The following is a 15,364-nucleotide window of genomic DNA, read 5'->3' as shown; positions in this document are numbered from 1 at the left end:
AGGTTTAGACTGGACATTAGGAAAATCTTTTTCTCCAACAGGAGAAATCATTTCTTGATAATAAAACAGAAGCAGCATACAAAAGCCTTATCCGTGTCTTGCTTTTCTTGCAAGGTGCTGTAGCCTGCAGCCCTCCACACATACTACAGTGGGTTTTGTTTAAGTAAGCAAATGGAACAACAGCTGGCCCCCCTTATCTGCCTGCTCCTCCATAAGCTGTGGCCAAATGAAGCAAACACTCAAACCAGGTTTTTCATCCTGCTGAGTTGACAAGCTTTGAGGAAACAAAAGGTCCCAAATTAAACAAAAACACAGCCTTCAGTCCTCCTTCTTCCTCCTCGCCAGCCCCCAAACCTCCAACCAGTAACGCCCTTGTGTATAAGGTACAAGCGGTGAAATGGCTCCTCTGTGACAAGGCAGTGCTCCAGCGCAGGTACGGCACTGGACACGCCACTCCACGCAGGTACGCATTTCCCTCGCAAACTGCAGGAGCTGCATCTCCTGAGCACGTACTGCCAGGTACACGGCCTCAGTCTGACTTTCTCCCCCTCCCAATTACCACCAGAAGCAACTTGGGTGTTCTCATTTTCATTTGTAAGGTCGGGTATCTTTGCAGAAGGTGAGAAGGCAGGTTTTCCATCCTTACAGCAAGGAGAGCGCAGGAGCAAGGCAAGGGCTCGCCAGCTTACCTGCTTGGCACAGCCGGTGCACAGAAGCGCTCATGAGCTTTTGCTGCCAGGGGCCCTGGCTCAGCTCTGCCGGCGCCCCTCACCGCGAGCCAGCACCGGGGCTGGGGAGACCCACTCCAGCCTGTTTCCACCAGTGACGGATGACTTCACGTACCTCAGCCTCACATACAGAACACAGTCTGTAATCATACTAGAACTGGGTGATACGCAGGTGTAAATAGCAAGTCTCACTCCCCTTTTTACAGTCATTTCACGTTTTTTCATGCAGTCAAAAAGGAGCAGCCTGGCTCAGGAGCTGCTATTTCCCAGCGCACAGCACCCCATCTCTGCAAGAAACAGCTTCCAGCTCTGGCTGGCCTTCCCTTCCTCCACATTTCAAGCATTGCCTAAAAGAGCTCCGTTTTCTGTAAGCCAGAGAGCTTTTTTTTGGGGGGAGGGGGGCTGGGGGGAAGGAAACAGGAAAGAGGGGAGTCTAAATACACAGAAATGCAGAGACATGCTGGATGAGAAGCAATCTCTCTCTCTCCCCCACACACTCTCTCTCGGAGGAAGCACTGAAATAAGATATCCAGGAAAAAGAATAAAAGCCAACAACAACAAACAGACCCTCAAAATTGCAAGTAGTTTCTGAGAATACAGAACCTCCACAGCAAAGGGTGGGGAGTGCATCCAACTGCAGAGTAACTGGACAACCCTAAATTCGACACTTGGCAGGCAAGGGACAGACTCAAAACCAAACACTGAGATGTGAAATCACAATCAGCTTTGAAGTGCCTCCCATCACAGAGCAGAAAAAGGACAAACAAAAATCATTCTCTTTTTTTCTGTAAGTCACATTTCTAAAAAACTCTCATTCTCTAAATAATTAACTCACATCAGTCAGCTGAAGGACCCCCACAAGAGAAAAAAAGTTTTCCAAAAGCATCAGCATTCGAGTTCGACCATTCAAATTGTTGTAACAAAATTAATCCCTAAAGTTCAAATGTAAGCTACTGCCAAAGCCGGATGAGAATCACTTTGTACACATACTGTAGGGCAACAAAGACTTTTGTCAAGGCTTACGTAATTACAGTACATAATTTCAAGTTTTAATGCAGACCCTGAATAAGCACTTGGAAAAAGAGCATTATGCATCTATCAGATCATTGATAAAACACTGCATTAGTCTAATGCATTAAAAAAAAATACAACCCTGAATCATGGCTATTTAAAAAGGGGAAGCTATTCTGCCTATGAATGCTTTCCCATTACTGGTGAATGAAACCACAGAAGTGCAATCAGAGGGCAGCAGCAGCACTCAGACGGGAAATGCGTCTTTGTCCCCATAGAAACCGTCAGGGAAACCCATGAAAAACAATACCACTCTGAATTTCTTATCAATATGCCATTCATTACTTGACTGCATTCAGACTTTGCTCTTCAGTAATGTAACAAAACCTAATCAATTAAATGTCTTCCAGAAGATTCTTCAGTGCAACCTCCTGAGTTAGCACCCATCTCTGGCAGACGGCTTAGTTGCACATCCTACACTTTTTTCAGAGTGATTCACATTATTCCTCCCTGCAGAGTTTAGGGGCTACTGGCAAATTGCTATCCTGCCTTTTGACACCGAAGCCAGGGCTGTAAGAACCCAGCATTCACACTTGCTCTCCAAAAGCAAACACAATTTCCATACCAAAATCAGTGGAATTATTCAGAGGGCTCTAAGCTCATAAGGCAGGAGAAAAAAAAAAAAAATCTGGCACATTTAAAGCAGAAATACTGACTGAAAGTCTGAGTGTTTCAGAGGAAAATATCTCAACGGCAGTGAATAAACAGTCAGTAGTAAAGGAGCCCATGCCTGAATCAATGAAAGCAGTCGCTTCTAGTCTGTCCCCAAAGCCATCTGTATGTGAAATAACACCTGAACCACAGCTGAGACACTTGGTACCATTTTGGAAACACTAACTACAGACCAGACCCACAATTTTAGCACAGCATCATCCCCCAGACGACAGCAAGATCAGCTGCTTTGGGAGAAGATGGAAGGAGCCATCCTGCTATGGACACTCCAGGTATACCATCCACTTGCTATTCAGGCTGGGTCAAAATTAAATGATCCAGATTTACAGATTCTATGTAGCAGCCTGATGCCTCCAGAGATCAGAAAACAACTGTCATTGCCATCTGAATTGCCATTTCATTAATACGACTGCAGGTAAATATAAAATGGCAACTTCTAAAGGGAAGAGGTGCCTCACAATATCCCCCCCTATACATAAAAAATGAAGGCACCCAAGCAATGCTATCTCGTATTTCAACATTACTCTGACCGAGGCCAGGAAAGCCTTTCCCTAGGTAGAGGCACTCAAGGCATCAGCTGCCCAGTAGAACAGGGATTGCTCCTATGTGGCCAATAATTTACAGGTCATTTAATCAAGGTCAGTTGCTAGCACCCCATCATAAAGATGAATGCAATCATGCCATTAGAGTCACAAAGAAGAAAAAAAATAAAATAAAAGGGAAGCTTGACATTGGAAACAGCTATCTTTTGTTAATTGATTTTTTACACTATGGGAATCTCTCCTAAATAATGCAGAAGTAGGCTGCCATCGTGGAGACAGCGAGATGGGGAAGGCGGCTAACGAAACCCCGTGCAGATGATTTGTGGTTCGGTGCAAAGGCTCGTTCTGAACTCAGAACTACCCGATCTCCTCCAGGGACAGCAAGGCACACGGGATCAGAGGGGAAACGCTATGCCATCAATTTAAATCCTGCTTCTTTCACCGTAAGATCCCTTCCAGTGCGTAACAGCTCACAGCCTGGGAGTTCACCACACAACATCCTAGGCAATTTCAGGGGAAAAAAAAAACAAAACCTGCACAAAGGCTGTCAGACAAACAGTCTCTTGCATAATGAAACAGGCTCAAGGATATGTTTCGAAAGACAACTGGGACTTGCAAGCAGTACAGGTTTACAGGATGAACCTTGTTCCTAAGGGAAGATTCCCTCACTGGTACTTCCGCAGAATGAGGAAGCCTCTAAAAATTACATGTTCCCCACCCTTCCTCCAAAGGGATGCTACCAGCACACTCAGCCCTGCCCCGCACCCCCTTGCTGACATACAGGACCCAGCAACTTAGGGCTTTTAACCTGTTTTAAGCTGGCTTTTTTTTCTACAGACTTCCACTTAAAAAATGCTCTGAGACCACCCTCTCGCACACCTCCAGGAAGGGCTGGGGCCCCAAAGACCTCAGCTTTACAACACTCAAATAGGATTGCCGGGAACAGCCTGTCCTGTATGCCATATACTCAGTTTCTTCCATGCCCTTATTGCCTACGGAGATAACATGTTCCCCAAAAAGTAGGTAGGGAGGCAGCGATGTGTGTGTTGGGGTGCGGGCTCTGAAATCCAATGAAGACCCTTCCACGGAGGGGCTCTGTTGCAATACTGCGAGGAGTCCATTATTTGATAAGCACCTGGATCACGGCAGGTACTTCACCTCATTTTTTTAGATCACATTGAAGGTCAGAGTTTTAAAAGGCTCTGATGTTTTAAAAGGCACAGCTGTATGCTGTGTTCACCATCTTTTCTAGGTCTTTTCATACAACACATGGTGAAGCTCCTCAGGGAAAGGAGACCAAAATTTTGTTAACATAACCACGTGTTGTGAAAAAAGCCCTACATTTTCTGAGCCTGCAGTGGGTGCTCAGCACCTCTAAGATAAAGCAGGGCCATCATTTCACAAGCCCACTGGAAACCTTTTGCTTAGATGTCTGTAATCCTGTCTCCAAGCAATATACGTCTACCACAAAGCAGGTGCTTAAGACTAAATACGCCCCAGGCTGGCTCCTGTTTACAATCTCTGCCTTTCCTCTCCCTCCCAAGCCTGAAGTAATCTCACGATGTGGTAATAAGGACAATTAGACAAAAAGGCAGCAGAAGAATTTCACCATGACAGCCCACTGCAACTGCCGCTAGCTGGGGTCCCTGCCTCCCCTCCTCACCCCCAGCACAGACATCCTCAGTTTTCACTCAAAAATCAACATGGAATATTTTGCACTGAGTCTATACATGGAGGTTTTCAAGTCTTCAAAATGACTAGCTCTTGAACTCTTAATGCAAGATGTCTCAAGAGACATCTACTTCCAGGGACTGCAGAGCACCTACCCTCGGAAAGATCAATCCCGTAACGGGCACCTCACGACAGGCACTCAACCACGCCGACCACATCTGGCATTACAGCCAACATGGAACACAGCGCTCAGCCAGAGGCGCGTCTCAGAAAGTCACACAGCGTGGCGGGGGAAGCCGGGCAGGACATAGGGACAACCTGCAGCAGTACAGCCCAACCTAAAGGCAGGCCCCCCAGCAGGGCTCCCCTCCTGCTCCAAGCACGGCACGGGGCTGCACCTCAACACCACCCTTCAGCAGCACTAGTACATGAGGCTGCAGAGGGAAAAGACTGAAGAAAGAGCAAATGAGCCAAATACAAAAGACAGCACGGTCCAAGGGTAAAACCCTTCTGCAAACTCCGGAGTTGGGTACTAGAGCACAGGCTCTCACCACTCATGGTCTCACTGAAGGGCCTTGAGCTGACTCAAGGTCCACTGGAGCTCCTGTCCTCATCCCGGGGCCAGCCAGCAGCCAACTTTTCCCTGGTTTTTGCTTTCATTTATGACCTTAGGCACAGCACTTAACCTCTATGACTATCTATGCCCTCGGGAGGAGATTTAAGCACTTCACAAGGCTGGTGCGATGTTCGACATCTGCAGACAGCCTCCCACGCCCCACTGCATACCCAACAAATCCAAAGTGCGTTGCTCCCAGGAACACCAGGAGAAAACAGAGGCTTAGTAACCAAACCACATGAAGGCAAAAAGGAGCACGAACCCTTCTGTGGAAAACAGTTGTGCAACTGCTTCATCCTCTATCCTAAGTTTGACAGCAGATATTTGCTGCCTGTGAAGAAATTTGCCTTCCTCCCCATATTCTAGGAATAATAATTTCTGGGTTGAAATCTGATCTATGATTCTCCACTATTGAAGAAGTTACGCTCTTTGGTCTTGTGGCCCCATTCAGGGTAATGCTTAAATGACAAAACAGATGAAGACCGGTTTTATTTCTACATCTTCTGGTATTTAAAGAGCACTCCCGTTTTGTTTAATTTTCTTCCACTTTAGGGCTTTCTTTCTAGGACTTGGGAAAGTGTTAACTTACCTGTTCTCTACTGAATCGTAAGTAAAACAGCAAGCTCTAACACCATGGGGAAAAAGCGTCTGACTGCATTACAATTTGACAAATGCTGGGGAGGAAACTTACTACTAACTGTAAGAAAATGAAAGATCTACTTTGAAAAAGGTCAGTATATGCATTCTGTATTTTTTGTGGGATCAGGTTTGTATCACTAGGATTGCAAACAACATAACTGGGTCACCTTAAAGCATCGTCCACTCAAAGCTGAGAAATTCTAGAGGGAAAAAAGAAAAAAAAACATTCTAAGAGCACCAAATAAATAAATTATGCTAACACAGGATTTCTAAATTAGTGTATTGTACTGGCTGTATTCCCCTGGTGCAGAGCAAAAAGTGTCGAATTCTATTTGTTTTTATTGAATCCCACCTGCCTACCATTTCTCATATTTACTCAAAGAATACAGGAAAATTACAATATCTAAATACCAAAATTATTTTAATTTTCCTTTCAACAAGTATGATGAATGTACAAGGTCTTTAAGCTTCAAATATTACGACAGCTAATATTTTAATATAATTAAAGGCTTAAAAACGCACTAAAGACATTAATAATTCCCTGACAGCAGAAATGTTCTTGTATTAAGAAAACCATTGGAACAACCAACACAGAAATGCTTGATTTAATTCTGAGATCTTTGAGGTGGCTCTTTCTCAAAGCATCTGCTATATATCAGACTGATGAACTGCTTTATTAGCTACATACTGTGTATAGTGCTATTTTTAGCACAGCCCAAAAAGCCCTGCAACATCCTTATGGGACATAAGCTAGGAGAAGGACACAGTCGCTCTACTCAAGGGCTTCCGACGAGAACAGGCTGTACAAGGGAAATTGTAAATACCACGACATGAACACAGCAAAAGTAATCAAAAGCAAGAGCCCCACAACATCAACATTGACCTGGCTTAATATCCAGGACAAGAAAAAGTGACCAACATGCATGGAAGCAGAAAACATACAAAACCACATGTTTTATCTTAGCTCATCTCTACTATTCTGGATTCAAGTTTTATTTAGAAGTTTAAGGACCCAATTTTTAAAATATTCAAGAATCTTACAGGTACTTTAAAAAGTCTGGTGAGACACAGCATGGCAAGTCAGTGTTGTTTTCCATATTTTCAGTGCTCTGAAAGTCACTGCCCTTCTTTAATGGATGTGCCGCTGCTTGCTAACCCAGTCTTACAAAACATTTCCAGCCATGCTGTAATGTCTTAGAAGTTCGGCTTCATCAAGATCAGCTGAAGGTTTAAGGAGCTTAACTCTGAAATTTCAGCACTAAAAGACCACAGACACACACACAGACATATCCCAAGAAATACAATCCCCCAATGTTCTTTTAAATGAAATGGAAAGAAAAAAAACAAAACCAAAACCACAAAAGACCTAAGGTGTTTGGCAACAGCACACATCATTTTCATGGAAGACAATTTACCGTATCTTCAAAATTTCTGCAGTTCAGGATTAAAAGAAGCTATAGATAAAGTACCTTGAAACACAGACAAATTGTTTTTGTTTGTTTCTACACTGTGGAATTTTGGATTTCATTTTAAGTGCTGATGTATTTACTCATATGCATAGTAAGACGTAACACGCCACCAGAGTCTACCTTTCATTTAGCACATCAAGAGAACACCACTAGTAAAATTAGGACCCCTACAAAATGTTCAGCACTACCAGCCTCCAACAGTACTTTTTTCCACCTTCTTACCTCCCAGTTCATTACAGACATCCCAAGGCACTGCAGTTTGCAACATCCAAATAACATGCATTCTGAGCAGTGACATCAGGAGGAGCAAAGAGCACTCATGACTGCTGCTAGATCAGGAGCCTAAATCTTTGCAAATTCCAGCTGTAATTTAGATAATGGAAATGAGGTGGAAAGAGTTTCAATGCTGTATATACCAGTCTGCAAAACTCCAGGAGCTCTGATTTCCTATCGAACTACCAGGATATCATTAGGACCAATGGAAGGAGTATGTACTAAGAAACGCTTTAATTGATTTTCTTTTTTAAACAAACGGAACTGCTTTCATATACCCTTCACATTCTCTCCGGCTCCTCCAGTCTGGCAGCTCTCAGCTAAGAGCAGACAAGTATCTTACTAAAAAAATAAAAGTGAGTTTTCCATTCATGTGTTGCCTGCTTGCTGGATTTCCCATCTTTTCTTCTACCAAAATAAAAGCTGCGAGAGTCTTCAATAAGAGACACTTTCAAAGCAGTAGGTATTAAAGGTGAACTGCAGAAAAACAGCCTTGAAGAAATAGGAAAAGAACTACTGAGAAAGAGCTCCACTGAAGAACAGGCGACACGCAGCAGCCGAGTTCATGCACATTTCTCAAAACATCATTTTCACCCCTTTTCTTCCTCCTTGGTTCGTTACCGGTATCAAAGAGCAATAGATGGTGCAGCACCCATCTCCCAGGCACTGCTGCCGACAGCAGCTTCTGAACGGCAAGGCTGCTCAGCACGCAGCATCCTCACCAGCACCAGCAGCCTCAGGGAAAGGCAAGCTTGGAGTGGTACAAGCAACACACAAACACCTCCGTGAACCCAGAAGGACCAGGAAGATTTTTCAGCCTAAATATAGCAGCAGATTGAAAGTGATGACTGATAACAGTCTGATGATCAGAGCATGTGAAAAAAAAGACAGTCGCTGTTTGGTTCTATTTCTATCTCACACTATTTCATCTTTGTTTATTCAGCAGAGAAAGGATTACAATACCTCTCTACTTACAAATCAACATTACATCCAAAAGAAAACCGCATTATGATTATCTTAAAAATAACCAGCAAGTCGTATTTGACCTTTAAAGTGAATTATTGTATAATTAGAAGACATTGTTCAAAAGTGAGTAACTGTGTGATTTTGCAGACTGCAGTTACGTTAAAAACATTCATAAAAGCAAACACTGCTATTATAGTACGCACCACTCTTCTTGGGTGGCAAAAGGATTTGGCCCTGTGCCTTGTGTTGCATTCAGTTCCTAGTAAGCGGCAGGGTAGAGGTTTAAAAGTATTCAGCAGGGGCCCACGTCTGCGCCCACCGCGCTGCCCTGAGCTCACGCTGCCTTCGCTTAGAGCGGAAAGTTAGGGTGAGCCCTAGGGCTTCTCCGAGTCCCGTCCTTTGTACAAAACCACACAAGTTTACATACATCCCCAGGAAAAAAATCCATTTTAACGTTAGGACGTTATCAGCTACAACAGAAAACAATCCCTTCCTCAACTCTTTCGTACAAGTTTCCTTCTTACCTGCATCAAAGGTTCTATAATGGTGTTTAATTATTAAACTCGGAGTAAAAGTTGTGAAAGTGCAGTCTACATCTATCTGCTTTGCATTTCTCTTTGAATGGATGTTAAGCTAGTTTCATTTTAGGCTCTTTTATTTGAAGAGGAGGAAAGTGTAATCATATATATTGGGGCTGCGGCAGAAAAATACGGAATAGCTATTTGCTTTGCAGAGAATTGCCTGAACTGAATTAAGTGAAAATATGCCTTTTATTTTTCCGTTTGTGAAGAGATTACAAGGAGAAGTTTATTTTGCAAAATTCAGCTTGTAATAAAAATTAAGTAGAGAATATTTAAACAGGATAGATGGTTGTCATTTTATTTTAAGGCCAGGAACTTCTCTTTCCTGACTGAATTAATTAAGTTTTTTCTAATTCTCAGACCATGGACTTACTGAGCCTGTAGAAAACTTATGTGTCTCTGCTGTTGCTTATAACTTGCCCAAACAGCCCCAAATGGAACTGAAACGCACTGGTTATTTCTAACAAAGCTCTCCAGAACATCCATTTCACTCTGCAACAGTTTGAACAAGCTTTCAGACAACTTACAGGATTTAACTAAAAGGGAAAAACATCCCCCAATCCTCTACCAAGAAACGAAGAAGCACAAAGTCAGGCTCTGTTTAGTTTCATTTTTTTCGTAATGGTCATCTTCCAATTTAATCCCTCTGTGATAGCCTGACATTAATCTGACAGTGTTCATTACTCGGTGCTTTATGTAGAAGTTGCAAGTGAATACATGATGTAACATAATGAAAACTCATAACCACAAGGAAAGAGATATGATGTTTCCACAGGTACAAGAGTATAACTATAGCTCAGCATCAGAAATAGCACTTCAACTATCTATCCAGAGCATCTAGCGTTATTTCCTTCCCTGTCTTCCCATACTCCTTCCCCAAATCATTTACCAACCATTTATTGAGAGACAAGAGTGTGCCGGGAGGAGATTAAAAAAAACAACACACCAACCAAAAAAAAAAAAAAAAAAAAAAGAGTAGCTCCCCAAGCACCACAATAGCTCTGATACTAAAAACAGGTACCCACACAACAAGGCAGTTTCAGTCTTAGTATGATTAGTGACCACATAATACTCTCAGAAGCAGTCTCCAGACCCTTCCCAGCATGGGAAGCCAGAAGCTGTCCCCAAAGCAGTCCTTCAAAGCACTGGTGGCCCTTCCCTCCGACCTATGTCCGCATTAACCACTCGGCTCTTCTTCCTCTTCACACCTCCTCACTGGAATGAGCCATTTCATTCTCCTTCTCTCTTAACGCCAGCAGCATTTATGACAGTGGAGCTCTTACAGACATCTATACAGAGCCTTCCTCCAGGAGATGTCATCTCCTTAGGGACAAGGGTGCTCCTCTAGGTGGAAATGCAGAGGCCAGGCACAGGTGCAAATGGCACTCTGTACTTCCTTTACTCCAAAGCCTAAGCCAGAAGGTAAAATGGCACATCCATCCCATGATCAGGTTGCAGAGGAAAATAAAGAAAGTGTAACACCTTGTGTACTACAATGGAACTGTACGGTGACAGTGAAGGGCACAGCATCCTGTAACTCTGAATCTGACCTCAGGCACCACCACCTGTAAAGTAAGGGAGACTCTTACCTTTCCTCATCCTTGAAAATAAACTTTCGCAGCTTGAGATCTCGCAGTACCAGTCCACCATCATGGCAGTGTGCAACAGCGGAAGCTATTTGATAGAAGAGTTTGGCTGCCTCCTCTTCTTTAAGCTTCTTGCAGGTACGAACAAACGAATGCATGTCCCCATAGCTCCTTTCAAAGAACACATATGCTTTTGTCTCCCCAAGAATTATTTCAGTAATTTGGTTGATATTTTTATGCGCAGGCAGACAAAAACATGGTGCTAATAACTCCTGGTAGCAGCCAATATCAAACACCTGCAGGAACAATGACAGTAAAGCCAGGGTTAGCAACACAAAGGACAGTGAAGTTATGGTACATCTAATTCCGTTAACAGAACCATCTCTTAAGTACAATTTATGCTGCTGCTGAAGCTGCACCGATGTAAACAGGATGTCACAAGCCCATGGCACTGAGGACAAGACAAAACAGACTACAGAACCCGACACAGAACATATGCATAACCTTGACGGGAAAGGCTAGTCTTCAAAACTTGTAGCAAGAATAGTTTCATTAGCTAATAGCTGATCAAATTTAGAATGTAATCTGAATTAAGCTCTGAAGACCAGTGACATACAGGAGCAGTACTTAGAAGGAAATGTGTTTATCTTCTATTTTCCATCCAAATAAACTCATAGAGAATATGGCCAGCAGCTTTGTATAGAGAGAAGCTGTCATACTAAATCCACCCTGATCCACATGCCTCTCTCTCCTGATTTTATTAACCAATTAAAGCTTTAAGGATTTTCAGGTTTAAAGTATCACCTAGCGCTATTCATATTTACTTCCTGCCTTTCTTTCATCTCTGACAAACAGCAAAGTCACTTTCACTTTCAAAGTCTCAGTTTTACAATGGCTGTTTATAAGATCAGAAGGACAACCGGGGAAATAGCCTTGCCTGTTGGAGTGCAGACAAACGTCCTTCAAAAGGCAAAGACAAAACCACCCTGAACTCTCTGCATTTCAATCAAGTGCTCCATTAAAAGCAAAGTGTCCCTTTACCAGTAAGTATGTTATCACTGATCTTATGAATGAGCTGTAAGAATTAAAAAGGCTGCTGGGAAACCCAAATATAAAAAGTTACTATAATCTAGTGATGATGAATGAATCAGTATTTGAGTCAATTGAGAAATGCCCACATTACAAGAAGGAAGACTTCATTGAGAATAACAGAAGTCAGCATGCTAAAAGAGAGTATGAGCAAAGTATTGACAGGAGTGATTTTTATTTTTAATTATACCTGCTCCAGAGCTACTACAAAGCAAGGGATTAGCACTTCCACCAGCATAAAAATTCTATTAATATGTAACTTACTCTTGGGTGTTTTGTTACTTTGGTAAAAAGAATTTAAGGTAGTCATGTGTCATTCTGGTATAAGTCTCTAACGAACTGGTTTAAACTGCAATTGTTTTTCTTCTTTTTGTGTTCTAGTATTTGTATTCCAATAGCGGGTACTTGTATCCTCTCCAAGAAGCAAATCTCCCTGCTTTCTTTGAAGCTTTAAAAAGCTTTCAAAACTGAGTGATAGAGATACGGTTCAATCAAAATTTACCCGAGGCTTCAAAACCCGAGTAATTTAACGCTTCAGAGTGTCATCCTAACAAACTCCTTCTGCAGAAAAGGACGCAAACCCCAAGAAATTGACACACCCCCTCCTCACACACCTCTATCTCCCCACCCTGTACCTGTGCTGCTATATTCCAGCACAGGCAAAAACAACCTTAAAGGCAGACTGCCAAACAGATCCAACACATTTTACGGGGGGTAGATTAGCACGGAGGCATTCTGGTGACATGGTGCGCAGAACTGGGGTGGGGAGGGGGTGTTGCTAAAATCCCTGGTGTGTAATTCATTCCAGAGGAGAATTCATTGACATTTGGTTCTCAAAACTCATAACTACTACATTGTAAGTGAATGGCTCTTCTACAAAGCGGCTGCTATAAAATAAAATCTAAGCAGGAACATTCGTGTAGCTCAAACCCTCATGTGAAAAAAATCCTTTCCAGAATTCTCTCCTAACCAGATTATCCTGATATAAATTAGTTACATTTTGTGGTTCTCAGACGACGTTAAGTAAGTAGGTCTGGATATGTACCAGTACTATGTTTGAAAGGGGGGAGATGGAAAGGGCTATCATACTGCTACAATCTAGAATACTTCTTATAAAGGGCTTCTTTGTATCCCAGCTTTTAAGATCCCTGGCCTCAATTCAGCAAATGTCCAATAAGCTGCAGTTTGATTTAGTTCTTGCTGGGAATTGGAAGTGAGAAGTTACCATTGTTTGGATGCCACAGAGCCTTGAAGCGAATAACGGCATCTGTACAGTACAGTGGGTGCAGCCAAATGAATCTTGAGAATCATCAGTATGTGTCTGTTATCCAAACCAATGTTTCTGCAAGCAATCTCTAAGAGCATCCTCAATAAGATACTAGACAGCAGGTCTCTTAGCCAGAAGGCTACTTGACAAATAGTAGTCATGATACTGCAGGCATTTTAAAGCACGCATTAAATTAATATGAGTTCGGGACTGACAACTGCGTATTCACAAACTAGCAATTCAGGCTAAGATCGTATTTTTGGAGCACAGCTAGAAGTAGTGCCTCGCACATACGGAAAAACAGGTTATTATTCAAATGTCAGGATCAGCTCAAAAACATACAGCTTAAAGGGAAGGAAAAAAAATAAAGTCCACTCTCTGTGAGCTGCAGTTATGCTGTTCATACTGTTATCAAAACAGTGCCTTAATCCTGCAAACCAAACAGGAAACAAAGAGCATAGCCCCCGCTTTACTACTTGCTATGCAAGTTCACCTACAATTTCATGCAGAGCAGCAGCTTTGTGGGATCTGTTTATTTCATGAAAAGATGCCAATGTCCTAGAGTGCAGCGCTGTACTACTGCACCGAGCAGGGCTTTCATTCTAGAAATTCTCATGTTCTGTTTCAGTTTAGTAACAAAGCATTCAGTTCAAGCATGCAATATTAGTCCTTTGCAAAGTCACGGGCCCTTTTTTCCCCTAAATAATCCCACAAAGTCCTAGGTTACTTTAACATCAGATTTTATAACTCAATCAGTAAGCACATTTAAATTGCCCTCTGAACTCCAATCTTTACAGATAGCAAACAGAAGCAATTATTTTCACTTCCCTGCTACAGCCTAGTCCGTAACTTCTTATGAATCAAATACGAGAAAGTATGAAACAGTCAGCAATACTATTACTAATCCCTGGAATACAAATAAGCTATAATACGTCTACTTTTCCATTTTGCAGTTAGTTTGACATTAGAAATTTGCCCAAGATAGCCAAATGGCACAATTCCTTATTTTGGGAAGAATACAAACACTGCAGCGTGTGTTGCAAGGTTGCAATTCGCTACGTACTTATAAAAACTACTACTGGGTACTGCCTTAGTTTGCTGGGCATAAGTCTGGCTCACTACAGACAATGCGAATCGCAATTTAGGAACAAAGGAAAATATTCCCTCAGCCCGAAAAGAGAAAAACATCCCTCCACAGACATGCACGCATGTGGGTTTCTTTTTCCCACAGCTCACCTTTGAATAGTAGGAGCAAATTGGGAGGAGGCAGAGAAAAGCAGGCAGGCTACAAAGAGTGGGATAGCTATTTTGTCTGCTCTTCTAAAAAACGTAGGTGTGCAGGTTTTATTCTTGCTCAGTTGTGCAATGGGGGAGGATGCTGTTTGCAAACAACCTCCACGGTGAGGGAGCTCAGGCTGATTAATTCGATGTGGATTTTTTTTAAATCACTTTTAAGACAAAGCTGATGGCAATCTCCTCCTGCTTCTCCATCATCTTCTATACCCCAACTCACAGAACAAGAGACAGGAAAAATCGAGGAAGCCAGCAGGTCCCAACACCTTTAAATTAGCTGGGGATTCCCTACTCCATTTTGAAAAGTGAGAGTGGGGAAGATGAGGCTTTCTCCTGATCTGAACTCACATTAAGACCTACTTGAAGGACGGCTCTTTCCAGAACAATATCCCCCGGGTAAGAGGCAGAACTGGCTCAGGGCCACCGCTCTAACGTGGCCATTGTCTAGAGAGAGGGAAAAGTTACAGGATGCGCCTTTAATCCTGTCTCCCTGCCTTTTGTTTCTCAACTGTTTTAATAATTGAGCTACACGACCGTGCCTGGCCCTCCTGCAAGACACAGGAAACCCACACGCGACAGCGGGCTAACACAGGGGGAGAACAAGGCGGAGAGGTATTACCTTGCAAACCAGCTCCTCGCCACTGTGCAGATGTACGGCTCGGAAAACGTGGTCTCCCTCGAGAGGCTCCAACAATAAGTATTTCCCGATGCAAGAAACGCAATGCGACAAGTTCGGGGTCTCCGGCGGGCTCGGCGAGCCTAGATTCGGGCTAAAACTCTGGCTTGGCTCGATGGACCGTATGGACGAGAGCTCCTCAAAATCCTGGGTTTTATTCCGCGGTCTCCCATATCGTGCTATCGTGATAGGGGTTGACCTTTGTATGTTCATGAGTATGGAGAA

The 15,364-nt window shown here is 42.9% G+C and overlaps 1 protein-coding gene across 1 annotated transcript; it reads right to left on the bottom strand.

Annotated features, from left to right (window-relative positions):
- Nucleotides 1-10,813: 10,813 nt before the first annotated feature.
- Nucleotides 10,814-15,358, bottom strand: LOC104069409 (tribbles homolog 2). Its single transcript, XM_009578097.1, has 2 exons — nucleotides 15,083-15,358; nucleotides 10,814-11,110 (listed from the first exon to the last, which is right to left on the bottom strand). Exons 1-2 carry the CDS (start codon nucleotides 15,350-15,352, stop codon nucleotides 10,814-10,816), a joined length of 567 nt encoding a protein of 188 aa, XP_009576392.1. The 5' UTR covers nucleotides 15,353-15,358.
- Nucleotides 15,359-15,364: the final 6 nt, after the last annotated feature.

This window comes from Fulmarus glacialis, unplaced genomic scaffold (assembly GCF_000690835.1).
Source record: "Fulmarus glacialis isolate BGI_N327 unplaced genomic scaffold, ASM69083v1 scaffold9310, whole genome shotgun sequence".
Lineage (NCBI taxonomy): Eukaryota > Metazoa > Chordata > Aves > Procellariiformes > Procellariidae > Fulmarus > Fulmarus glacialis.
The sequence above is the reverse complement of the archived record's forward strand: the minus strand, read 5'-3'. Positions and strand labels throughout refer to the sequence as shown.